The sequence below is a fragment of the Pocillopora verrucosa genome, chromosome 12 (assembly GCF_036669915.1).
Source record: "Pocillopora verrucosa isolate sample1 chromosome 12, ASM3666991v2, whole genome shotgun sequence".
Classification (NCBI taxonomy): Eukaryota; Metazoa; Cnidaria; class Anthozoa; order Scleractinia; family Pocilloporidae; genus Pocillopora; species Pocillopora verrucosa.
Window position 1 is genome coordinate 15,767,424 of NC_089323.1, and position 26,244 is coordinate 15,793,667.

At 36.8% G+C, this 26,244-nt stretch overlaps 3 protein-coding genes across 6 annotated transcripts; all 3 read right to left on the reverse strand.

The window, feature by feature from the left end:
- Nucleotides 1–4,150: 4,150 nt before the first annotated feature.
- Nucleotides 4,151–10,390, reverse strand: LOC131788002 (ATP synthase mitochondrial F1 complex assembly factor 1). Its single transcript, XM_059105085.2, has 10 exons — nucleotides 10,161–10,390; nucleotides 9,565–9,652; nucleotides 9,096–9,158; nucleotides 8,413–8,475; nucleotides 7,927–7,977; nucleotides 7,556–7,603; nucleotides 6,824–6,919; nucleotides 5,099–5,165; nucleotides 4,925–4,965; nucleotides 4,151–4,473 (listed from the first exon to the last, which is right to left on the reverse strand). The coding sequence occupies exons 1-10, from the start codon at nucleotides 10,361–10,363 to the stop codon at nucleotides 4,282–4,284; spliced, it is 912 nt and encodes a 303-aa protein (XP_058961068.2). The 5' UTR covers nucleotides 10,364–10,390; the 3' UTR covers nucleotides 4,151–4,281.
- Nucleotides 10,391–11,169: 779 nt separating this feature from the next.
- LOC131788001 (uncharacterized) lies at nucleotides 11,170–15,406 on the reverse strand. 3 transcript variants are annotated; one of them, XM_059105083.2, is made up of 2 exons: nucleotides 15,310–15,406; nucleotides 11,170–13,535 (listed from the first exon to the last, which is right to left on the reverse strand). In XM_059105083.2, exon 2 carries the CDS (start codon nucleotides 13,381–13,383, stop codon nucleotides 12,109–12,111), a length of 1,275 nt encoding a protein of 424 aa, XP_058961066.2. In that variant the 5' UTR covers nucleotides 13,384–13,535; nucleotides 15,310–15,406; the 3' UTR covers nucleotides 11,170–12,108. The 3 variants fall into 3 exon arrangements, with proteins under 3 accessions (XP_058961066.2, XP_058961067.2, XP_066015307.1); XM_059105084.2 differs by lacking the exon at nucleotides 15,310–15,406 and adding an exon at nucleotides 14,664–14,763; XM_066159210.1 differs by lacking the exon at nucleotides 15,310–15,406 and adding an exon at nucleotides 14,664–14,755 and having other exon boundaries at nucleotides 11,170–13,488.
- Nucleotides 15,407–17,053: 1,647 nt separating this feature from the next.
- On the reverse strand, nucleotides 17,054–25,882 carry LOC131788004 (peroxiredoxin-1-like). 2 transcript variants are annotated; one of them, XM_059105086.2, is made up of 8 exons: nucleotides 25,670–25,882; nucleotides 23,011–23,117; nucleotides 22,895–22,931; nucleotides 20,329–20,445; nucleotides 19,389–19,511; nucleotides 18,784–18,914; nucleotides 17,901–17,935; nucleotides 17,054–17,277 (listed from the first exon to the last, which is right to left on the reverse strand). In XM_059105086.2, the coding sequence occupies exons 1-8, from the start codon at nucleotides 25,819–25,821 to the stop codon at nucleotides 17,230–17,232; spliced, it is 750 nt and encodes a 249-aa protein (XP_058961069.2). In that variant the 5' UTR covers nucleotides 25,822–25,882; the 3' UTR covers nucleotides 17,054–17,229. The 2 variants fall into 2 exon arrangements, with proteins under 2 accessions (XP_058961069.2, XP_058961070.1); XM_059105087.2 differs by lacking the exon at nucleotides 25,670–25,882 and adding an exon at nucleotides 23,192–23,334.
- Between the last annotated feature and the right edge of the window lie 362 nt (nucleotides 25,883–26,244).

Here is a 26,244-nt window from a genome sequence, read left to right on the forward strand (position 1 = left end):
GAAAACTGTGATTAAAAATTGTAAAGACCTTAAAAAATGTTTCATTTGATAACGTCTTAAGGCCAAAATTGTTTTCTTAAACTATGGCAAAAATATTTACTAGAAGACGCTCTAAGATTGCAGAGGGTTAGCCTCATTATCGTTCTGCACTTAAAGATGGTATCTATGAAATGAGCGTTTTAATTCCTTCGAAAGCTTAAGTATTTCGGTCAAATGAGTAAGAGTAGTTCTTCCGTTACCTTTGAAACTTTTGTAGGTCAAGAAAATAAATTCAATTGCCAACGTTGCACTAGAATATTATCGTTGTTAGTCCATCGAAATCTTAGTCAAAATTTGAGCTTTCTTCGCTTTGCTTCTACGAATGATGGATCGCAATAACTGAGATTTTAGGAAGTATACTTTTTTGGTGAATTGAAAGATGAGGAAGTAATTATTATTATTAACATGCATCAGGTGAATTTCAACACTTCAAAGAATTAACTGCCCTCGAATTATAAAAGAAAACATTTTACCAGAGAGTTGTTATCCTTTTTTTGCTTAGAAAGCTTAAAATAAATCAAGAGAGCTACTAAATACTATCTGAAATAAAAAAAGGCACTGAATACACCAAAAATTGCAAATTGCATTGGTCTCGGTTTTGTTTGCTGCTTGTTTGTTTTTTTGTAAAGAGAGGACATTTTTAAAAAAACAAGACGCGTAAAAGCCTGGTTTTCAGTGATCTCTTTTATCAAATATCGTTTTTTCGAACCGAAAACCTTAACCCTGTACACCCCAACATCATTGTGAATATTCTCCATACTGTTCTGTACACATTTCGAAGGTGCTCACAAGGAGAATTTGTTGAACAATCTTGCATTAGCTTCTTTAGCTGGTGATCTTTTCCTTTATTCTCACGACCTTGATTTTTGATTCAGAGGCGATATCGAAAGGAGAAATTAGATGCTAGTCACTCCTGGAGTTAAGGGGTTAGTAGCCATTCAGCATCCTTGGACACGAAATGCGCTCGGTAAACTTTTCAAACTGTATAACAAAATGTCCAAATATAAAATCGAAGCGTCACCAAAAACAATTACGCGCTTAACTCCAATCAATCTTAATCCAAATCAGCATAAAATCAAAGATAGGACTTTTTTTTTTCAAAAGGAAAAAGAAAACAAAGCGAGAGATTCTTATCACACTAATTCCTCTCATCATTGCCAGATGTCTTGACAAACACAACCATAAATCTCCAAGTTTCTACGATTATGGGCAGGTGGTTTCGATAAGTAACTTGTTCTTTCACATAGATTTGACGAAGGACAGCACCATCAAGAGAGGTGTTAGAAAAAGTCTGAGAATCCCCTTCTATCTTGCTATATTCCATACTTATTAATTGCTCACCACCGATGCTAGAACGATTTTTGAGTGAGTGTACAAAGATATCCAAGATCACTTTGGTTTTACACAACCTTGCTCTGTGATTGGTCCAGAAAACTCGCGCCATCCTCCTAACCAATCAGATGCAAAACTAAAAACAATTGCGACTTGGTCGCCCGCGTTTTCCCGCGCTTTAAGCAGTTTGCCTGTTTTAACTTTGAGTTCTCATTGGCCAATGATAACGTAAACCTTTGTTCTGATTGGTCGCTCTGATTACTTTGGTTTTTCTTGTTGGTCACTCGATTGAAAACTGCTCTTTGGCGCGGGGGGGGGGGGAGGGTGATTAAAAAGTAATATTATCAACCTACTGACCTGTTCTTTCCCTTAATATGCCATCTTCCAGGCTTGTGCCTTTTTCCAATCTTAAACTTTCTTTTCATTGATCTCTAGTTTTCTTTTATGCCTGGTGAGGAGGAAAATAGGAATTTTCATTTGAGGCACACATATTTTGAGGTCCATAGGAGAAAAGTAAGTTTTCCTTTACTTTTTTTTGCTAAAAAATTACAATTTGTTTTGTTATACTGACGTAACTTAAGGAGACGATATTAGTTTATCTAGACGTGCACCTCTCCCCTCCTTCCTATATACAATGTGACTTAATTTAAGTGTATTATCACTTGCCAAGGTTTGGAGATTTTAAAAATATACATATACATAAAAAAATAAAAATAAATAAATGAGTAAAAAAGTGCCCCTCTTAATTAGTTCTTTTTTACATTTCTTGGATAATTTTAAAAAATGCCTATAATAATGGATTGCCTTTGTTAATACAGCTTTTGAAATAGTTTAAGGTTATACCAAAATCTTTCCCAAACGGCCAATTGTCCTTCTGTAATTTCATTTGATTGTTTCGTTAGTATCTCGTGCAACGTAAGCTGTTCTTAAATCTGGTTGTTACGTTTGTATTTCGCGCGAAATTGGCGGTCCTTTTATTTCATTGTTACTTTTGTATCTCGTGCAACTATAATTTTCCTTTCATTTCATTGATTCGTTTGTTTCTCGCGCAAATAAAGCTGTCCCTTTCAGCTGTTACCTATTACGATTCCTATAGATTCTGACTAATCTTGACCAACTTACCTTCGTTTAAGTGCCATCATTTAGACATGGATCAAGCGATCTTAAATTTTTCTTTTTAGTCAATTTAAAGTCGATACCGCCTGGTTATGAATCAAAGGAGAGATTTTTTTCAGTAAAGACGAAACACTGGACAGGGAAACATTTTTCAATTCGTAGACAGAGAGGCAGTGCCCTTCGAGGCCGAGAAAAACTACCCCCCCTCCCCTCTCACCTCACCTACTCTCTGCGCCGTTCAGTCAACACTCGCTCCAGTAAAATGGATTTAATTTCGTCTTAAACTAAGATTCTCAAATAAAATAACATAGGTATAGTATCTTTTTACACTTTTCTGAATCGTAGCTTCCACTATTTGGTAAAAAAGAAGGATAAGTTATGATGTAATTAAGCTTACCTTGAAAGTTAGGACTTGAAACGGACGCCATTCTTACATTTAGTGTTTCCGCGGGCTTCACTGAGACCCACTACATGGTATAATAACTTCTTCCCCATGTTCGACATTGAGGAAAATCGTTTGCAGTTTTCCAAGAGCGCAGTTAAAGGGTGTTTGAATCTACATCAAAACTTCAAGCACCATTTTACCATCGGCGAGTTCAACACACTCCATGTGATAACGGGGAGGTGAATAATTAAATAAATTTGAAATTCAAATGAGTTTGTCACCGGGAGCTTTGGACGAGCTGTAAATGAACAAAAGATTCAATGATCTCTAGCTAAACAATGATCAAGTGCGTGTATTTTAAGATGGTACATACCTTCAATGATAAAATTACGGTTTGGCCTTCTCTCTGCTCTAAATCAGGCGGGGGAAGAGAAGGTTGTCTACTAGGTATGTTCTCTGAGGTAGACAAATCTTAGTCCTGTATCTAAAAGTGTGTTTTAACGGTATCGCTGTCTTTGTGATTGTCAACGTCATCATAAATTCCAAATCAATGACGTCAACAAAATACTTTCAGTAATTGCGCGTGTTCAGCCCAATGAACAAGGGGGCTGGGAACGAGATTAGTTAACCAGTCAGATTGCTACGTGGATGAAAAGCTTCTCGTGATACGACTAAGAGTGAACCTGAAATCAAACAGTTTGCGCCTATGCGGGCTCATATGCGCGTTTTCAAATTCATATATGTGCGTTTGCGACGTTGCGTTTTTGTTTGATAGCGTCGGGTTCGCATTAGTGTTCGGCAGCTTTTTCCACCGACGAGTTGTTTGATTTTTCTGAAATATTACGCAAATGACATCACTTGTTACTTGCGCATGCAAAGAAACAAAATGTACGGGAGTCACGCGATGTGCGTAACGTCATCTTCAGTCAACGCTTAGTGGTTGCTAACCACGCTGGTACTACAAAGGGCTCCCGAAGGGTTCACATTGGGGCATTTTGGATTTTTTGATGCAACGGATGGGCAAAAAATTATCAAAAAGTAGTCCTCGTTTAACTTAAGCATATGAGTGTGAACGACGCCTTAATTTTCTGTATCGCTGAAGAACAACTTCGTCTGTCAAACTTCATATTCCCCAGTCGTTGCACAAACCTCGAGAACACGTTTGTTCTTCTTTGTAAGAGTGTTTTTTAATTTGTTTGTTTAGACATGATCGAAGAGTTGTCTACTCATAAGTGGGAGCAGAGGAAAGACGAGAGAGCAACACTGAAGCTTTTATTCTGTTCAAAAGTTTTAATGTATTTTAAAGGTTGCGAAAATCGTACAAGTTTAGAACGGACTTAAAATGAACAAAACTTGCATCGAGTTGAAATATTCTTCTTGACTTTCTGTAATTCTGGACATACAAACGCTCATTTTTTTTCATTGAGAGTCCCTATCGTGACCCCACTTTCAATTTCAGAGTTCAGTTCCCGGACCACTGTCATGTGATCGAATTTATCTGGGAAGATGTTAAATGTTTTGAGAATATCCTCTCTGCGGTCACTCTCCGAAGAGTAATACATCTGAACTTGGTAAGCGAGCCACTGAGCATCCAACACGCTCTGCATTAAAAACAAAAATAGCCAATCAGAACCAACACAGTACAGAGAGCCAATAAGGGTCGAGGTTAATAAACGCCAAAAAAAATAACAGCCAATCAGGATCAATGGTTCAGCAAAAAGAGCCAATGAGAGTCGAGGCCGTAAATGCCGTCAGTGGCAGCAAGCGCAAAGAGCAGTGTTAGTTCGAAAGAATAAGAGGGTTTTATAATAGTTACTTTTAAATGTATTTTCTCAGATATCAAGAAGCTCTGATTTTGGACAATAATGATTAAATTGAAGTCACTGATTCGCAAGAAGTGTAACTGCAAAAATCCGAACCGTGTTTTTTCGAACCTTCGCCATTTGTAATCTGCTCTTCTTCTGCATTAAATACTTTTGTGTTCATTTGATTTCAAAGTATTTGAAAATCACAAACCAAAAGAATAACATTTGATTGATCTCACTCACTGACCATTTCATTTGTATCAATTTCCCCGACCATCAGCACTATTCCTGCAATAAAAAGAAGGAAAGTGAATTCAATGCGGTAATAAATCTTCAACTCTAAGTTTTTTTTCTTAAGATAGCAAAGTAGTTAACCAGTTTCAACAATTATACTACATAAAAAAAAATTATAACCACCGACCTTTACTTTCTCTGATGTCTGTGAAATGTTTGATAGCCAGAGACCAGGGTGCGTTTTCGCCTCGTGTCTGTAAAAAAAGGTTATATGGATAAGAATAATTTTCCACTGTTGTGAAACACGGCAAACAAAAGTGCTCCCGAGGACCAATGAGAGCAAAGGATACTATCACAAGGAACCAATCAGAAGTCAGAGTATACACACATCACCAGTCAAAAGCGCGGGAAAACGCCTTTGACCAAATTGCAATGGGTTGCTTTTGGAATCCATCGCGGATCCAAGGAAAGAAAAATTAAGGTAATCCATCTCTTCTTTAGTAAACCAATCCTAGATGATTGGATCAAAAAAATTTATCTTTTCGCCCACAAATTTCGATATGGATATAACGCATAATCATAAATCCATGAGTGTCTCTTGACATAGTTGTATGCAATCTCAGATGTTTCCGTACATAAATTGTATTTCAAAACCACTCAAATTGGTCACTAACAATAATGACAGACACTACGCGCGCTTTTATTCCATTGGTTAATAACTTCTCGCGCGCAGTAATCCTATTGGCTTACAACTGCTCGCGCGTTTCTACCTCATTGGCTGGTAATTGCGCGCGCAAATACTCTGTTACGTCATAAAAGATAAATTTTCTCTCCGTAAAAGCAGTGATCAAAGCAATGAAAGGCCCTTAACTCTAGATTTCTACCAAACCCTCCTTTAAAGTTTTGTACACTGGTGAAAATTCAGAATGGGAGTCACATTGAGCTATTACCAATCCCGAGAAGAAGATTACATGGTGGCAAAAAGGTATAGAAAAGCAGTTTGTGGACATTTTTTTTCGTGCTGAAGTCTAGATGATACATTTAGCAACGGTTCCGTTATTTTGCAGTACTACATGTAGAAAACCAAACTGCTCTTTCCAAGTGAAGAAAAAAGTTCTTCCTTCTCAAAAAACCGTCAACCTGGAAGGAATCCAGCTCAATGTGAGCGAAGGATGGAAGCTGCCAGATAAGAAATGAAGGTATGATGATATCAGAATAATCGTTTTATTCCCCGTTTGCTTACTGTGGACAAGAATTAATTGCCACTCCTTCTAACAGCGTGTAATGAAGTGACCGTCGGTTGGGGAGAATCTTGAAAACTGTTGTTCGAGCGCATATCAAATAATTTCCTTGAAAACAAAACCAAAGCTCTAACATCGGCCAATTAGAACAAGGAAAAATATCACAGGGAACAGATAAAAACTCAAGGCAAAAACGAGCAAACTGCGTCGAGCGCGGGAAAACTCGAGTGACCAAGTCGCGATTGGTCCACGTTTTGAGGTAAAGCGCGGAAAAACGCAAGTGACTAAGCCGCGATTGGTCTCTGTTTTGATTCTTATTGGTTGAGAGGTTGGCGGGAGATTTTCCTAAACCAATCATAGAACAAGGTAATGCCCGGGAAAACGCGAATGAGCAAGACGCGGCTGGTCCACGTTTTGAATCTTATTGGTTGAGAGGTTGGCAGGAGATTTCTAAACCAATCACAGAGCAGGGTTACGCTAAACCATCAATCGGATTACATTTAGCACTCCATTGAAAACAAATACTTTACTTCAGGCCAGCAACCTGAGCAGAATAATTGAAGACGAGGATAATGATGACAAAAACGCATATTCACTGTCCACCTGGCTATCAGGTAACTCAAGTGGTTACAGAACAGAGTTATAAAGGCACAATAATGATTCTCTCTTACTTGATAATGAAGGAGAGAAGTGAAATAGCACTTGTGGTCTTTGAATTCGGAATACACGTATTCATATCCCTGTTCTCTTGGAAGAGGGTAGAGGAACTGAAATTAAAAAAAACGTTGAGTGGATATGCAGAGGACGGTATCCTGACTGTTTCATGTGTTAAAACAACGTGTTATTTTTAAGTGAATTTCAACGAAAACAGTGCTTGAATGCTGTAACTCTCTATGACTCTGTAACAATAAAAGATAAATTCTACTTAACTATCACGAGCAGGTGTAAAAAATCTAATTTGAATTTGCAAAAAAGAGCCTAGATCCCAACTCTGTGATTAAAAAGATATAACTAACTTAATATTGAACTAACTACATCATTTGGCTTCAATAGAGATTTTGAAACTTCTTATTTTCCAAAGAACCTGGTAACGACTATGCAATGAAAGAAAGCTCAAAAACTAAAACTTGAATTGCAAAAAGAGACAAGACAAGACAAAACAGGAGTACTCAAAAGTGTTTATAACGATTTCTAATGTCAAAGTTTAAGTCTGAAGACATGATTGGCTCATGTTTGTAAATCACATTTGCCGCACACAATTACAAAAAAGATAGATGGGGAGAGGGGGGTAGGAAGAGAAAATTGTTGTTTGAATTTTACAAACATGAGAAATTTTCCACAACAAGGAAACAACTGTCAACTGTGTTAAAAGTGATGTCTAAAAACTATTGACATCCACTTACCAGTGGAAACTTGAGAAATCGCTCTTCCATCCTGTCATACACAGTGCTCTACAAAGGAGAAAAAAAAAGATGTACAAGTTTTGCCTGTGTTCTTTCATATCCTGTGTGGGTTATTATGCCAGTAAACTGATAAAAAGGGCAGGCTATTGCTTAAGCATAACCCATCTCAGTTATAGATACAAAAAAACCACAAACAAAATGATCATATTTGGCCAAACCTTAAATGCACTGGTACCTCAATTAGAATCCTTGCAATTAGGTACAATATTATAATTTAAAAACCTTGACTTCAGATACATAGTCAGCATAAGGAACACTGTAATTATTATCAAGTAGTCAATTTTTCTGAGAAAGCTTTGATTCTCACTCACTGGGATGACAGCGCTGATACAGTCCTTGTCCCTGTGATATTCCCTCCAGATCTGCAGACACATAAGTAGAATAAAATACCTTTTTATTAACTGAGTTCAAGGTCCATACTGTCCATACAAGCACAAAGCTTGCAGGACATAATTTGAAAGAAAAAAATTAGTTTCCATAACTTACAGTACAGACGGAAAATACCAGGTTGGTAAGACAGTCTTTGTTCAAGCCACTATATATTTACAACATTATGAAGTTTGCTGTCGTTGGTGTGTTTTAGAACACTGTCATTAGTGCCATTCGATCATCATTATTATTCCAACTTCCAGATGTCCTTCCCTCATAGGTCAGCTTTCAAAGACTGATTGGTTGTTGTATGTTTTGACAATAGGGATCCTTGCTTTAGGAATTTCGATTCCACTGTCTCTATTTATTTCAGAACATCAAAACTAGAAGGGAAAAAGGATCTTTTTCAAATTTATTGAAGTTCTCACCTGTCCAATCTCATCTGCACTTTTGTCCATAATCTTATCCAGATGCATAATGGAGTTCAATGTCTGGAAAATGAAGAACAGGAATAGAAATTGCTAATCAAAATATACTAACTTTATACAATTATTTGTGTGGCCCTGCATGCTCAGTTCCACAGAAAACTATTAATAATGAATGTGTGTACATAGCACAAACAGGTTGACACAAGCCATTCCAGAAAAAGCCATCCCACCTTGCACTCACATGGTTCTTTCACATTTTTTGTAATTGTGAATTAAAATTGTTGAATGAGAAAATGAGTCACCCTTCTTGAATAATTGTGAGTTGTTTTTTCTGACTCTAAGAAAAAAGGGAAAAGTTTTTAAGGTAACTGCAGAATGTTTTTAGTGGTTGTTGAGTGTACACTTTCCTTTTCAATGCAAGTACATCCCATCGAGGTTGAAATAAAATTTTTGAAATGTTTCATACTTATTAGTAATCATGTCTAATAACATGGTCATTGACTGAGTTTGGTCAGGCCAAACTGGAGGCACCCCCCATTTAGTCGAGAAGCACATATTATTTGGAGGGTATAATAAACAAAAAGAGTTTAATTTATAACATTAACATGTTTTCTGTGGAAGACTTGGAAAAACTTGCATACATTCAAACAAACTCTTCAATTATCAATTGAACCAAATCAAACCTTCTGTCCATATGTTGACATTTCTCCACTGGATGACAAGGGATTGCTTCCAAGAAGTGAGCTCTGTCAAGTCAAAATTAAACATTTCTGTTTATAAATAAATGATAAGAGTATATTATTTAAGTTAAAATAAAGATGGAACTTGAATACACTGTTTTTGCCTTTCTAGTCAGTAACTTTAATTTTCAACAATGCAAGCAGGATTGTCTATTTGCGTTTAGCCTTTTGGCACAGCTGCCTATCCCACACCATTAAGTGCCACTTGTAGAAAAATTCAGTAAAACCCCTCAAGATTTTTGTCATCAAGTGTCTGTACTATATATCAGACTCTTAGCTTAACAATCCACCTCAGGCCTTATGCTGTATCATTGGGTAAGACAACATCAGTGACAGTGCTGTCACTAGTAGAGTATACCCAACTTTCATATAATTATGCCAATTTATCACTCATAAGATTTAAACCAGTTACCTTTTTCTGGACTTTCTTCTTGAATCTTTCAGCTTCCTCTTTAGCTTTTGTGTCAACACGAAACTTCTCCTCCATACTTTTGTCCTTTCTTTAAAAAAAGTGTGAAGAGACTTTCAACCTTTACACCCTAACATCAGTATCCATATTCTCCTTATTATTCCCTACACATTTCTACTGGAACTGACTCTGAGAAATCATTTAACAATCAAAGTTTCTTAAGTGGGTGGTCATTTCCTTTATTTTCATGATCTTACTGAATGATTCAGCAGTATTACGTTAAGGAGAAAGTAGATGCTGGTCACTCTTTAGGTTTAAGGATTAAAAATAGGGATGGTTGGTTTTAATACCGTCGAATGTACGACTGCTAGCATATTCTTATGTTCTGATTGGCTGTTTTTCTGGAAAGATTTCCCATAATATTCTAAAAAAACTTCCTGAGCTCTAAAGGCAATCTCCTGTTTTCGCCATTGTTTTCCTTATCCAAGAACGGTATGCATGATATAGATATGGTGTTATTCAGAAATCTTACCCGTACAATTAGCAACTGCCCTGTTTTCTTACTCATTTTGCACAACAAAGTAAACATTACTACTTACTTTCTGCCCTCTTTGATCTCATTCCTCACTTTCTTGATTCTTTCCGCGTATTTATCGTAAAAAGGATTAGATTCTATTTCATCACTTGTAGAAAAAACTCTTACTCTTGCAATAGTTCCAATCTGAGACCTGACACCTTGGAAACAAGGGGTTGCTTTCATGAGATTTCTTACACACGAACAAATACGAACGGTGGCAGCCATGTTGGATTTGTTGTCTACAAGGTGGTGTAAAAATCACTAATTATAACTATCACACTGTCAAACACACACCTGCCTGGCTTAGAAAACTCATCTTTGCTCATTCACTACTGTGAGTGAGTACGTCAAGATTTTGTTGGTCATTTTAGCAGCATGAAGACTAATTTTAAGGGAAGTAAGAAAGAAGCTTGAAATAATAGCTTGTTCCCACACATAAACAACTAAAATTTATTTCAGAAAGAAAAAGAAATGGATTGGTTCAGTGTAGCGAAGATTGTGCAAGAGTACTCCTTTGGTGACGCGCATCTGAGACTTCTCTTGTCGTCCGTGGGAGAAAACATGTAGATTTTTGCCCGAAATCAAATAGAAGATGTTGGGCTGCCGCTTCAAACGTACGTCAAAGGTAAATTTAAGACGCCTTCCCTCTTAAGCCCTTGATCTCTACGAGTGACTAGCATCCAATTTCTCCTCACATATCACCCTTAAATGACACATTAGGGTCACGAGAAGAAAGAAAATGATCACCAACTGAAGAGGCTCTTGACTGATAACGGACTGAATGGACCACGCCTCTCACAGTGAGACCATAATGGAGGTCCACAGGACTAAGAAGATGAGATATAATTGATATAATTATATCTCATTGAGATATAAAGTCGTATTTTGATAAATATCCCCTCCTCCTATTAAAGCGTTCTTCATCCGTCTCTGCATTGAGGACTTTACTTAAATAATTTTTGGAAAATACTTAGTGAACGAGGAATAATTCTGACTACACTCAGATGAGTTATGAGTTATTCAATGTGAAAAGTTTATTTAGGACAAGTCAGCCAGTCTTGAAGTATACGAACCCTAATATGATCTTAACATGTATACGCTGAAAACTAAGGGTTCTACAAAAGAACCTGTGCTACGCCAGATACGAAAAACCACTTAAAAAGCCACCCTTCAGAAGCGGCCAAAAAATATGTGGAAACGTATTCCTCATCTAATGCAGCAGCACAATACCCCGAGGAAAGGGTAAACTAATCAGGTTACACTGCTTATCACAAAGAAATATCAATATAAGTAGTGATATTTTACAGGGATTAGGAGAACGAAAATTACATCAATACGAAAAAAAAAAGAAATGGTTTAACATAGGACTGACCCAGAATGACTTAATTTTCCCGCGAAACGCTGAAATAATCCGAAACTTCCATGACGCCACGCGAACCTCTTCAACGTGCCATCAGAATATTAATTTCTGACTAATTCGTTCCCATGTCACTCAAACGTCAGAATTAACACTTCATTAGAGCTGAATTTTACGAATTCGTGAAAAATTCGCCTTTGCCGACCCCAGTAATTAATTTTTACATGCATTTAGCGCCACATTTAACAGCATAATAACGAAAAAAGGGAACTCAACGTAAGTATAAGATGACATGTTCGTTTGTGAACATAAAAAATGAAATACACGATCTACGGATTCTGAAGTTACCATTGGGCGGATGGAACCAATCCTTATTTCTCTCAGGCCCCTCGCTTTAACTCTTTTTCCCCTTGGAGAGACTGCCATCTCATTTCTCTTTAAAGAATCTCCTCTGAATAAAACATTAAGGTCACGAGAATGAAGGAAATGATTATCAACTAAAGAAGCTCTTGATTGTTCAACAAATTCTCCTTGTCAGCACGTTAGGAAATGTATAGAGAACAGTAAAGTGAATATGCATACTGATGTCAGGATGTAAAGGGTGTTAAGCAAGTCAATCACTGCTAGATCCATCGCCAACGGCCCCTTCCGATGATCCGCATTCTGGACTAAAAATTTCGGAGAGGCGATCAATTCGCTTCTGAGCAGAAGCAAGTTGACGCTCAAAGCCATCATATTTTTCGATAAGTGCGCGCGCTTCGAGCGCTTTCTCCATTGCCATGGCAACATTCCCTTCTAAACGGAACTGATCGGACCGCAAAAGAACTAGATTAATTTTTGTCCCCACCGCCATGTTATCGGCATCTGGTCCGTGTTCAATGGAGTTAAGGTGCTTCTTAGCTTGTACAACATCGTTCTCGCTAACGAGGTCATCGCTTCCAAGTAATAACTTTGCCATCTTGACAATTATGTACTCCCTATCGACGGGATCAGTTGCACAGTCATGTGCTCTTATGTATGAGTTGTAGGCTGTCTCCTTCTGTGTAATGGGGCAACATTTCGCAACGGGCAGAGCGCAAATATATCCCCCATAGCTTTGATACAGCTCAGCTCTATCGACAGACGAGTCGTGGTACTTGAGAGCTGTTGTAGCCTGTTGCACGCATTTCCTCGCTTTTCCGAATTTTCTTTGAGATTTGTAGATCGATGTGAGAAGGTTCAAAGCTCGTGCTGTCAGAACTTCTGGGTTTGTCATTTGCTTCTCCAGGTTCAAGACATCTTTTGCAATTTTCTTGGCTTCTTTCAAGTTATCATTGCCTTGCATGTACAGTACAACTGCGCGCTCAATCTGCAAACTTGCTCGCAAATCTGTGTTTTTAGCAGACCTTTTCGCCAATTCTTTTTGTATCCGTTGCTCATGTCCTTCAAAATCTCCTTTATCTTGTAGATCCTTTAGCTCTGCTATGAGAAAGATATACCATGAAGAATTCAGACATCCTTGTTTTTTTACAACTGGAATTTCGAGCGGAAGAGAGTAAATGATTTTAATCTGATACTTTCTGTTCCTTATTGTTCCGATCTCTTGGTTCTTTGAGGCGGATTCCTCTTCTTCATCTGAGGAACTATAAACATTCACAGAGTTCTCTCCTTTTGAACCTTTTCCTTCAGAGACGATTTTAAGCAACTTTGCACCCGAAACCGTGATGCAGTAAGTATCTTCAGCGGGTTTTGTAAACTCTACATTCATCACCTGATTGGCTGGTATTGTACTGCTTTGACAATCAACCATAAAGTTCCCGCTTTTAGCTGTTTCGTCGTGCGATAGTTGGATTTCATCATCGTTATGCAAGTCGTTGCTTTGAAGGCTTAATCGAGTTTGCTTTGCCATGCTGGAACTAGTAGTTATGTCTTTAACTTTCTGGACAGAACCATCTCTGAAACCTTTTACACTGGATCAGCCATTCTTTTTCATGTTGGCGCCTTTGGCGAAGATCTTTGAATAAACCATGCAAAATAAACAGCGATCACTCCTTTACTTAACTAAAAAAGAATAAAAACACAATGGTCAATTTTCTGGTTGGTTCGGACAGATAACTTTTCGCAAACTTTCAATCCAACTGCATGAAACGAGACATTTCACACCGAAAAACTTGCATTACTTTTTATCGATGTACATTTATCTTTTAACCTTTTCGGAGTGTGATTAGCATCTAATTTCTCCTTTCAACCCCAGAATCACACACACATAAAGGTCACGAGAATAAAAAAAATTGATCACCAATTAAAGAACTCAAGGTCGTGATTGTTAAAAAAATTTCATTTAAGCTTTTTCAAGGAAATATATAGAGAACAGTATGGAGAATATGCATATTGATGTTAGGGTGTAATGGGGTTAAATTCTTTCTGAAAATAAGATAAACCTACGACAGGCAGGCAATCGGCGTGGACTCTTTGTTTACGCGGGTATCATGTTTTCATTAATAGTATACGAGGATAGACCGAGACAGAAGAAATGTCTTTATTTTCCGAAATCATTTATTTAACTTTGCACATAAAATTCCTAATTCATCATTTTATTTTAAATTCCTTTGTTACCGAAAAAAAAGTGTTCGAAAATTTTCGCGATCTGTTGTCGATTTTATTCCATTACCGACAGTTACCTTAACGAGCAAGAAAGTCCACACGAAAATATTCCGAAATTAGTCGGAAATTTTTACACCTATATCTAATCTTTGACATATTTTTGCGAAACCAGAAAATTCAGAGATAATTTAAGTTTTCTTCACCCTCGAGCGTGAAGATTGCTGTTACCTTAACTTCACATTAAATTTATCTGGGTTGATTTATCTCGTTGACCCAGAGTTAGTGAATCATCTCATAACAAACCGGAAGTTGTGAAAAAGTGAAAGATTTTATTCTACTTGGTATGAGCACCACGGTCTTTAAAAATTTAACTCCGTTTACCAGTCAACGTTAGGAATAGCCGTATATAAAACATATTTCAAGGTTGAAGCCGGATAAATGATAAAGATCACGTTCAGCGAATATTTCGACCGCAACCGATATGATATTATTTTATTAAAAGGGACAAAAAAGTGGTTAAATCGACGCTACAACCAAAATTTAAATCGGATACGATTCCTTTGGGAAAACAATAACGAAACTCACCGATATGATTCCCTTCTTCCTCCTCATTCAGTCGTAATCAAAATTTTGAAAATCGCTTTTCCCTTTCGTTTTGATGCCGTTTGTGCAAAAGATAAGGGATTGAGCCCTTGTATTTTTGATCAGCGGACCCACTCGTTCGCGGCATGAACCTTGTTTTCACTTGCTCTAGATACGATGAAAGTCCTCTATATTTGCTAAAGGTCTTGTAGCATGATTATTTTCACTCTTCTCGTTAAGAAATCTAAGTATTTTTTCAGACTTCTTGCCACAAGACGAAAAAATTAAACTAACCAAGTGTGTTTACCCACACGACTTTGCGCGCTTGTTCACTGGCCTTCTTCAATGCTGCGTCATAAGTGGCCATCATTTCCCAAGAGACAATTTTTCAACTGAGCAAAATTCCCATTAAGTAATTATGATAATACTAGTTCATTAAAATTATATTATCCCACAAGATGATTGCTCAGTTTTATTTGAAGTTTAGGCAAGATAGATGATTAAGATCAGATCACGTTGCAGCGGACATTTTCAACCACACTCGATATGATTTAATGTCTCAAATTGGACAAAAAATTGGTTAAATCGACGCTGCACCCAAAGTTTAAATCGGCTACGATTCCTTTAAGAAAGCAATAACAAAACTCACCGATATGATTCACTTCTTCCTCCTCATTCAGTTGTAATCACAATTTTTAAAAATGCTTGTCCCTTTCGCTTTGAAGCCGTTTCTTCGAAAAGTAAGGTTTGAGCCCTTGCGTGTTTTGATCAGCAGACTCACTCGTTTGCTGGATTAACTTTGTTTTACTTGCTCTGGATACGATGAAAGTCCGATTTATTCTCCAAAGGTTTTATAACGTGATTATTTTTACTCTTCTCATTTAGAAATATAAATTTTTGTTCAGGCCTTGTTGCCACAAGGCTTAAAATTTATGCACTCCTAACTAAATTAACCAAGTATGTTTACCCATGTGACTTTGCGCGCTTGTTCACTGGCCTTGTTCAGTGCTGACTTAAAATTGGCCATCATTTCCCAAGAGACAATTTTCAACCGCGCAAAATTCCCATTAAGTAGTTATAATAGTAGGTTATTATAAATATTCTCCAAGATGATTGCTCAGTTTTATGTGAAGAAGTTTAGGCAAGGCAAGGTGCTACAGTCGTGGGGTCCCTTTTGAAAGGAGCCTTCACCAATCGGATGGGTATGAACTTACTGATGGACATCAAACATATCGCAGTTTTCATGCCGACGCACGAAAAGATGGCGCTAATCAAAGTGATGGGTGTATACATTCACACGCATTCACAAACTAGCGTTATCCTTTTATAAGGAAATGACGGATAGAGAGGATAACTGAAGAGGCACGGGAGAGCCCCGCTGACCGATACAATTTCACACCTTTCCGACAAAATGAAAATATTCTAGGGATGAAGGGGAAAACTTTATTGAAAGGGCATCACAACAGGAAATTTGCAAAGTGTTGATCACTCGGCAAGCATAAAGGGGTAATTAATACTTATCATTCATGCACTAAATCGTAACATGCTAGTGTGCAATCTTGCCGTATTAGTCACTGCTGTTGCCAGTTAATGCAAACATTTAGTGGAGGTTGCCTGAGTAGCCAAATATGCGAGATAAACTACCCCTGAGCATGGTATCTAATTTTTCTCCATGTCTTTTATCGTGATATCGGCCATCCTCTCCTCCTAAAGGGAAGAGAGGACGGCCAACTGTAAGGGCCAACCAACGAAATGCGGGGGGTTAAAAGTTGGATGAAGTCCAGTCATGACTGAAATATGCCACTTGTCAGGCCAACCTTAGGAAATCAGAACCATATCAAGATAAAAGAAACAGTTTATACTCTCTTGAGCCATATAGAAACTCTTTTAGGATAGTTTAAAGGTGACCTGACATCATGTGCGTCATGGGTCTTTAAGAATTTAACTCCGTTTACCAGTCAACGTTAGGAATAGCTGTATATGAAACATATTTCAAGGTTGAAGCCGGATAAGTGATAAAGACCACGCTACAGTGAATATTTTCGACCGCAACCGATGTGATATTATTTTCTTAAAAGGAACAAAAAATTGATTGAATCGACGCTACACCCAAAATTTAAATCGGATACGATTCCTTTGGGAAAACAATAACGAAACTCACCGATATGATTCCCTTCTTCCTCCTCATTCATTCAAAAAATATTTCTTTCTGACAAGGAGAATTGTTTAACAATCAAGATCTTCTTTAGTTGGTGATCATTTCATCCATTCTCGTGACTTTTATGTTTGAGTCAGGGGTGATACTATAAAGAGAGATTAGATACTTGTCACTCTTGGGGATAAATGGCTCAAAATGATGGCTGGGTTTGCCAAAATATAATAACACACTCAAATAAGAATATGAAAGAGTTTATTATAGAGCCAACTAAGAAAACACCGTAATATAAAACAACAACAACAAAAAACCTACTCACTATGTTAAATATTCAATCATTCCTTGTAAATAAAAGTAAAATAAAGATAAAGAGAGTTTCAAATATTATTGTATGATATTCTATATAGTTCTCTATCACTGCTTGGAAAAGAACTTTTCACTGTTTTTTGTATCTGGGACAATCTGAAAAAAAATTAAAGTATTGAAAATCATTAGCCATACAGTAGCTTGAAGATCTCATCTAATAACTGCAAAAAAAACTGTATATACTTCAAAAGAGAAAAATGTTGGTAAGAACATTATAAAACCAAGGAAGTAAACATTTACACCTCTTAATTTAATTTAGTTTTGTCAAGGAAGTTGTTAACCTTGACTCCCATGAGTGACCAAGACAGAATTTCTCCTTACAACATCAGTGCAATATCAACCAGATAAGTGATGAGAATAAAGAAAATTATCAATTTGGGGATGATTAGTTGATCCAATACTAAACCCCTGCATCCCTATAAACCCTAACATCAGTATGCATATTCTCCATAATGTTCTCTATACATTTCCTGAGGCACTGACAAGGAGAATTTGTTTAAAAATCAAGAGCTTTTTCAGTTGGTGATCATTTCCTTGATTCTTGTGACCTTAATGTTTGATTCAAGAGTGATATTGTTAGGAGAAATTATAAGCTGGTCACTCTTAGGGGTTAAAGGGTTATTTATTAAAGTGTTTAGTGACAGGAGCAACAATGAGTAATTTCTCCGTACAAGTCATTATTTAACCTGAAAGGAATACACAAACAAAGCCCTACTTACAGTATCACCTCCAGGACGCCATCCAGCAGGACAAACTAAAAACACAAATGTGAAAAACAAAATTATTTAGGAACACATGTCACAAGCAAAATTACTAAGAACAATTACACCTAAAACTGTTCTGGTTAGTAATACCTTATTCTTGCTTTACCATTTCTTTATTGAAACGTGGTTACCATACCTATACCTTACATAAAATAGCTTTTATTTTCTTTCACTTCAACCCTTAACTCCTAGAAGTGATTCAAAAGTAACTTCTCACAACAATTTCCATACGTCAGCCAGCAAACAGGTAATAAGAATACTCAAACTTATCAGATAGATGTTACTAGATCTAACACTAAATTCTTGTAACTAATTAACAGGGAAATGTGTTGCAGCTCGAGGGGATGATTAATAACCAGGATTCAGTTGTAGAAAGGGCAGACTGGGGATAATGCTATCCAATGGATAAATCGCTATGCAGCAGATAACTGATAGCAAAATGTATCACATTATCTAATGTTTAAAGATGTATCCAGAGGATAGTGTTATCCAACCTTTGAACAACCAGGGCCAAGAGAAAAAAACATAAGATTCAAGGAAATGCCTTATACCTAAAGAGGAGAAGTAACAGTCAGATCTTGGGAGTTCAAGGGTTATGAAATCACTGTATGACAGCTCTAACCACAACAGGTGCTGTAGATTATATAAGATACAATAATTCTCTCCAATGGATAGATCACTATCCAGTAGATAAGTGTTAACAAAATGTACTGTGTTATTCATTGGATAGAGATTTATGCAGTGGATAGTGTTATCCATGCTTCAAACAACCTGGGCCTGTAGATTATACATATTACAATAAGCAAAAAAAGGTGCTAGAATGCAATGTCTTCCTCACCTTCTCCATGTTCGTCAGTAAACTTGAATGCTTGAACCAGTCGCAAGACTTCATCAACTGACCTCCCCACAGGTAAGTCATTCATTGTGATCTGCCTCAGGATCCCTTTGTCATCAATGATGAACAAACCCCTGCAACAGAAAAGACACAAATCCAGTTCCTCTAACTCGAAGTTATTAAGATTTGTGTGGTGGGATGGGAGAGTAACAGACCAAAGCCCTGTTTAAACTGTTCACGATTGTTGATGATGGTTTCAATTATCATTCACTACCATCGACTACCTTGTTTGCATTCAAAATGTTCATTGATAGTTGATGAAAACCATGTAATTTGACTCCCCCCCCTGAAATCCTCTTCCTGCCCCAGTGGGTAACAACAACCTTAACCCTTTAACTCCCAGAGGTGATTAACATGTAAATTCTCCCTATAATATCTGTACATCATCCAACAAACAGGTAATGAGAATACTCAACCTTATCAGGTAGAAGTTTTCACCTTGATCTAACACCAAATTCTTGCAACTAACTAAAAAGGAAATGTGTAGCAGCTATAAGGGAGAATTAACAACAAGATCTTAGGAGTTAAGGGAATTTATATTTGTTTACCTGAGTGCTACACCCTGATCTTCCAACAGAACACCATAGTCTTTTGAAATCTGCTTTGTTATATCAGAAAGAAGAGGGATCTGCATTTTCCCCAGTCCTCCTTTCTTGCGTGGTTGATTTGTCCTGAAGAAAGTGGAAAAAAAGATTGTCTCAATATTGCCGTCACCCACACCCTTTGACCCCAAAGAGTGACAAGCATCTGATTTCTCTTTAAAATAATGCCTCTGAATCAAACATTAAAGTTAAGAGAATAAAGTTAATGATCAACGACAAAAGACCTTGATTGTCAAACAAATTCTCCTCATCAGCACCTTACAAAATGTATAGAGAACAGTATGGTGAATACACATACTGACGTTAGAGTCAGCTAACAGACAGCTAACATTCATAACATTTTTTCTAACATCTTTGATTCTTGAATCTTTTGAGGCAATCAAAAATCTCCTGAAAAATGATTAAGACACTGGCTTGCTTTTCTGAAAACCTGGAGCTCACATTGAGCCACTAGATAATAACCACAACAAAATTAAGTGTTAAGTGTTTCATTGATTTTTTTCCCCCCTATGGCTATTTATTTGTTTTTAATTTTTTGCTAAAGACCCTCCTGAAAACAGCTTTGCGTGTCTTGCTGCCTCCTCATTAAATATTATGTTTATTAAAATCTGTTTTCCCTTCTTCTTACTGATTCATGCAATTCTGCTTCGGCTAACCCTGAGAGTGACCAGCATCTAATTTCTCCTTAGAGAACTACTGCTGAATCTTTAAAAAAGTTCATAAAAATAAAGGAAATGATTTCCAACCTAAGAAGCTATGATTGTTGAACAAATTCTCCTTATCAGTACCAAAGGAAGTGTATGGAAAAGACTATGGAGGATACGACTACGGATACCAGTATTAAGGTGTAAAGGATAAATTCTCTCCATATCAGTTACCCTCTTACCAAGCTAAATGTGAAAAGTGTGAATCCACAGAGCAAGCAATCACTGAACAGTTGATTGCTTCAAATTCCTGGACTCGGTCACTGAAAGCAATGATCTCTGTGGGACAAACAAATGTGCTGAAAATAAAAAGGAAAAAAAAAATTGAGAACAACTTACTTAGTTTACAAGTGTCTACAACATCATCAAAGGTCAAAGTATTTGTGTATGTTAACCCTTCAACTCCCAGAAGTGATCAACATGTACCTTCTCCCCATAATATCCATACATTACCCTCCAAACAGGTAAAGAGAATATTCAAACTTATTTCACAGAAGTTGTTATCGGGATCTAACACCAAATTCTTGTATCTAATTAACAAGGAAATGACTAGCAGCTAGTGGGGAGAATTAACAACCAGATCTTAAGAGTTTAAAGGTGTACTAGTTAAAGGAATATGCTACAAGCTTTGTGCCTTTTCTATTTTGTTCTACACAATACAAAAGAAATTTCAGGGTTGTCTGAAAGTGAGAATTTGTTTAATGCTGTTTTGTATTGTATTGACTCTCACTGTATATCTTGTGTAAAAAATTATTTTTATTGCTCCAAAAATTTTCTTTTCTGCTCATTTTCCCTTTTTTTTTTGGCTACTTAAGCTACATGTATCTCTGCGATACTGCCACAAATTTTGGTCACCAAATGCTAACTTTGAAAAGTGTTCAGCTTGATTGATTGACAAATCAAGTCAGAAAGTCAGCAGTTTACTTTTCCTGATGTTTCAAAACCCAACATTTAAAATTACTACCATTAACACCTCATTACCAGCTCTCACATTTAGCAAATGGAGTTAACCTTTTCACACCCATGATCTCATTAGCAATTCTCCTTAGTTCAGAGAATTTGGTACTAGATCAACAACTAATCAATCCCCTGATGAATTTTTGTGCCTTGTCATGTTATTCTTTATTCTCATCACTTGCCTACTTGTCAATGTATAGACATTGTATGGAGAAATTCTTTTTTGGTCATTTATGAGAGTGAAAGGCTTAATAAGAGTACAAAGGTTCTACACAAGTCATAACAAATAAGGAGAAAAAGAGCTTCAAAAGATGCATTTTAATCCAGTCCCAGAGGGAAAGTTAGCTTTTGAAATTTTCCAACCCTAAGGCAACATTACCCTTAGCTGTTCACTGCTGTTTAACAGCAGCACAAGCACACCTTAATTGATTGAGTTTTTTATTTCACACAAGCATTTTGTGGGTTCTTCAAATCCAAGACAATCTTTAGTAAAACATGATGGTAAAATTGTGTTGGGTGGAAAAAAGAGCTTTTTTTTTCACCTAAGGCCATATAAACAGCTTTCAACCTGCTTTAGTATACATGTATACCTTTAATAATTAAAAACATCTCAAAACAGTAACCTTTCCAAGACAAACATTTGATGTATGCTTTGTACCTCTTTTGAGATGTTTGACTAATAAAATAAACAGTTCTGGCTAAATTTCATTAAAAGCAGAGAAAATGTTTGATAACAAATATTAATATGTAAATTTGAGAAAAAATTAATTGCTTTGTTGGCTGTCTTTTTTAAATTTTGTTCTCTTAATGCTATTATTAATCGCAAATATTAGACTGGTAGACTCTTTTTAGTAGCCTGTTTTTAGTAGCCTGATCTAAAATTGCAGTATAAAACTTTTCTCGCATGCTAATTGATAGACGTACATTCAAACAGGAAAAAAGGCAACGACGGAAATTAACAATAATCAGTTTGATAAACTATTAGATATACGCTTTTCGCCAACGAGTACGATAGAAAGAGAAAGCTTTACACATGGAAGAAGTTCCGTATCTTAGCACGAAAAAGGTACAATTTTAAAAGAAGGAAATTTCTACGACTCACTGATTTAAGATCTGACGTAAACGGTCTGTGGTCCAATATTAAGATAAGTATTTATAACACACACTGTTTTTTTTCCCGAGGACATTATCTGGTGATTCGATGAGTTTCAATTTTAGAAAACTTGACAGTACTGTAGTATCGATCAAAGACGCCGTGAAATGAGTACAGCTATTAATCTTCTCGAAGTGCAAGGACCTCGTGTCCTTGAAATTAATTGAAGACACGAATGCATAGAGATCGAATCAGAAATCGAGGCCAGCTGTACAAACCTGGCCTCAACTCGATTCACGTCAATTTTCAATCGTCTCAACGGAAAAAATTCGAAGCGAATGGGTCACAAATTTTATCCTATCGAAAAGTTCTGAGCCAGCAATAAGAGAAGTTTTTTTAAAAAGCAATCAGTAACTTAAATGCTATGTTAATTACGTAACCATTTATTCACGAAAAGTATAACATTGATCGAATGTGAAAACACCATTGGGAATGAAAATTAACCTTACAATCGCTCCTTTTCAAGCATTTCACGTTTCACTGGAGCGTTGCAACTGTTTTTCTTATTCACTTCATGGTAACTGATGAGCTAATTATTCAGGCAAGAAGGGTTTGAGGTTCAATCAAACTAAAGCTTACGAAATCCGTTCACCTGTAAATTCTACCCTTAACAGTTCGTTAACTTTCAGTCTACTTACAAGTTCAGCGGGTAAAAGAAAAGCACCACATATTTTCCTGCGAATAAAAAGGAACACTGTTAGTGAAATCAAAAGAAATAAAGCACATTTCTTCCAATAAAAAGCTGATCTCATACCTTTGAAGTCTGAAAGCTTTATATCTACAAACTCTCCATAATGGTTGACAGCCGTCCCAGAAAATGGCGGCGCCGGTTTTTGAATGAACGCCTTACTCATCGTAGAGCTGTAAAATAAACGAAAAAAAGCAGAATTAGAAAATTAAGTGGTTAATTTATCAGGTATTATTTGTTGACATACTTTGATGAACCGGTTCTTTCCTAGCAGGGCGTAATTCCACAATCGAACTGACTAGGAACCCACGTGAAAGCAATCTTTATTTTGGTAACCTAGAACTTAGCTCTCCTGACCGTCGCATGAAATCGAGGCTACACGCCGTGATTGTTTCCTGGGGTTGTAAAGATTACTTAATTAAAAGAGCATGAATGCACTGGCACGATCCAAAATAAGTACGAATTCACTTGACGGTATATGGTATATGGTATATATACCCGGAGAGAATAAAAAACTAATATATCTCTTATCAAATCATTGAATAATATTGAAGCAGCTGTACTAATGTACTTAATTTTTTTAAGTATTGTAAAATTTCCATATGAAAACAGACATTGTTCTCCTTAAAAAGCGATTTCTATAGAGACTCATGAACTCAATCTATGTAGAAAGATAACATAAATCTCTCTAGGGGAAATAAAATGGGTGTAACTGATATTGCATTCATAATTTTCAGTTTAAATTAAATTAAAGATTTTGAATACCAAACAGTATCTTGCAATTCACTAGTATGAACTCACACCTACAAGGGTATGTAATTTGGGATGGACTTGTTAATTTTTCTCTCTGCAAGGACAGATGTGGCCATGACCCAAAAAAGCAAAAATAGATGTAAATTTTCTCAGACTCTATTTTAAGCAAGACAGGTAAAAGAAACCCATGCAGCAATCCTATTACCTGTTGAATTTTCCTGAATTCCAGGTACTTTTAAGTGATATTAACCCTTTAACTCCCAGACGAAGTTTGTAATTCTCCTAACTGTTAACCATACAATTGTGTTAATGTTAGTTTAGAGAATTTAGTATTAGATCATCCAATTATTCCTAAGTTGATATTTTTCTCAATTCTCATTGCTTACCTGTTTGATATTGTATTGATAATGTTAGGAGAAATTCTGTCTTCATCACTCATGGGAGTTAAAGGGTTAAGAGGTAACACAGGTGGTAAATTTTACTGGCTACTGTCTAAAAAGGAGAACACTGGTAGTGTGGATAAAAAAAAAACAAAACAAAACAAAACAAAACACAAGAAACTCTGTCTAAGTAACCCACAGCATGCAGACAATTGAGAGCAAAACTATAGCATACATACAAAGGCAAATGAGCATCCTGCTTAATCTCAAATTACAAAAAACAATTTGCCACTATTTATTGCCTTATGGTGAGGGGTCAGTGGATTTTAGGGGGATTCTGTGGTTTTCAAGTAAGAACAAGGAGGGATCATTTATCGCTAAGAGAGAGGGGGGTGGGTATAAAGGGAGGGGACTTTGGAAAATTGACTTCAAATGACAAGGGATCATCAGTATACTGCAGAATACCATGACACAACCAAAATTCTCCAATCAGCCCCCCAACCATCCACTATTTATTGCCTTGTAGTGAGATGTCTGAGGATTTTGGGGGGATTCCATGGTTTTCAGGGGGGGAACAGTGGGGATCATCATCGCAGAGTAGGGGTATGAAGGGAGGGGACTTTAGAAAATTGACTTTAAATGAGAGGGGATCATCAGAATACTGCAGAACCCTGTGAGATAACCAAAATTCTCTGACTACACCCCCCCCGCCCCACCCCAGGCAGTAAATAACAATGACCAGTCCCTGATAAAATATTTAACAGCCCTTTCCCCTACCCTCCTCTCCACTGTGCAAAAAAAAAATTATAATAAACTAAATCATCATGACAAATGAAGCTGTGTGTTTTTAAAAACTTTTCAGGTAAAAATACATGCTCTACTTGAAAATCTGACTCTATAAACAGTTTTTTCAACCACTACAACTCAAACACACGGAAACCGAAACGGGCGGATTCGCTAGGTCAAGGAAATTTTCATTTAAATCCTCGAGGAAGTACATTGCCTAAATTTAGCACTGACGTTTCAAACAAACTCAAACACACCGCACCCGAGACGGGCGGATTCTGTTGACTAAACAACAAAAGTTGCCTATAAACCGTATCTCCTCAGTCAAAAAATTTCACTAACATTATAAAATAATTGCAGTCGTACTCATAAAAAACCTCAGACGCGTTACATAATAGCATGCGAAGCGCGAATAAGGTCTTAACTAGGTAATAATGCAGATCGAGTAAGCGAGTTCTGGCGAAAGAATGCATTCCAAATTGTTCATTCAGTGGGTTGTCAGTACTTAGGACTGTTTAATAGCTCTGGGTAAACAAAAAGCTGACCATATTAATCGACTGGATAAAGAAAGCTAAAAGTTCTTTGAGTAAATAAACATTTCTACTTAAATCGTACATTAATACCCACTTACGGAAATAGAATATATAATTTTGATGTCTGCAGTCGGAGTAAAAAGAAGGTAAATAATCTAATGCGTTGATACTTGAGAAACCCATCACTGCCTTCATGGCAAATCTGAACCTGAGGAAAAATGATTCGCTATATTTTGAATTACAAGAAGAAAGCGGACCTTAATACTATCGTACCTTAATCGGCGTTGCAACGCGAAGGTACTTCGACACAATTCGTTTAAAGGAACCGTTCTCCGAGCCTGCTGCAGATTGATTTTGGGACTAAAAGAACGGAAAATTTGAGGAGAGATTCTTCTTGCAACGAGGGAAAATCCTGCAGCAGCCATTGGGAAGTGTAACAGTTGTCAAAAGAAAAGGAAACAGGTCACACAATCAACGATGTGGAAAAGGTTGAACTTTATACTTTGTTGAGCCCGCACTGCGTTAGCGACTTCCTTGTAAAAATAAATTTTGGAATGGACTTGCTGAAATAAGGAACTAGAAACCTCTTTAGAAGAAAGTAAAGACAGCGGCATTTTCTTCGAACGCCCGGACCGAAATAAAAAAAAACCGGTTAAAGAAAGTTTGATGGCTTGCGTTTTAACGTTGTTGGCGTTTTTTTTTTTTTGGCGCTCGATGAAAATAATGGCGATGGAGCAGCGAAAATTATAAAGTTAAAGGAGCATTAGAGCTTGAAGTCAAAACGCGCACAAAAGCAAGGAGTTTCAATTATTTCCTCCAAATGTTGTGAAATATTGTTTTGTATCAAC

Excerpts from the sequence above, each read along its gene's own strand:
- LOC131788002 (XM_059105085.2), bottom strand. The coding sequence starts at position 10,363 with ATGGCTGCCACCGTTCGTATTTGTTCGTGTGTAAGAAATCTCATGAAA. Across the intron at positions 9,653-10,160 it reads GAGATCAAAGAGGGCAGAAA|AAAGGACAAAAGTATGGAGG; the intron begins GTAAGTAGTAAT and ends CTTTTTTTAAAG. Across the intron at positions 4,966-5,098 it reads AGACATCAGAGAAAGTAAAG|GAATAGTGCTGATGGTCGGG; the intron begins GTCGGTGGTTAT and ends TTTTTATTGCAG.
- LOC131788001 (XM_059105083.2), bottom strand. The coding sequence starts at position 13,383 with ATGGCAAAGCAAACTCGATTAAGCCTTCAAAGCAACGACTTGCATAAC.
- LOC131788004 (XM_059105086.2), bottom strand. The coding sequence starts at position 25,821 with ATGGCTGCTGCAGGATTTTCCCTCGTTGCAAGAAGAATCTCTCCTCAA. Across the intron at positions 22,932-23,010 it reads AAAGCTTTCAGACTTCAAAG|GAAAATATGTGGTGCTTTTC; the intron begins GTATGAGATCAG and ends TTTTATTCGCAG. Across the intron at positions 19,512-20,328 it reads CACTTTTCACATTTAGCTTG|GACAAATCAACCACGCAAGA; the intron begins GTAAGAGGGTAA and ends CACTTTCTTCAG.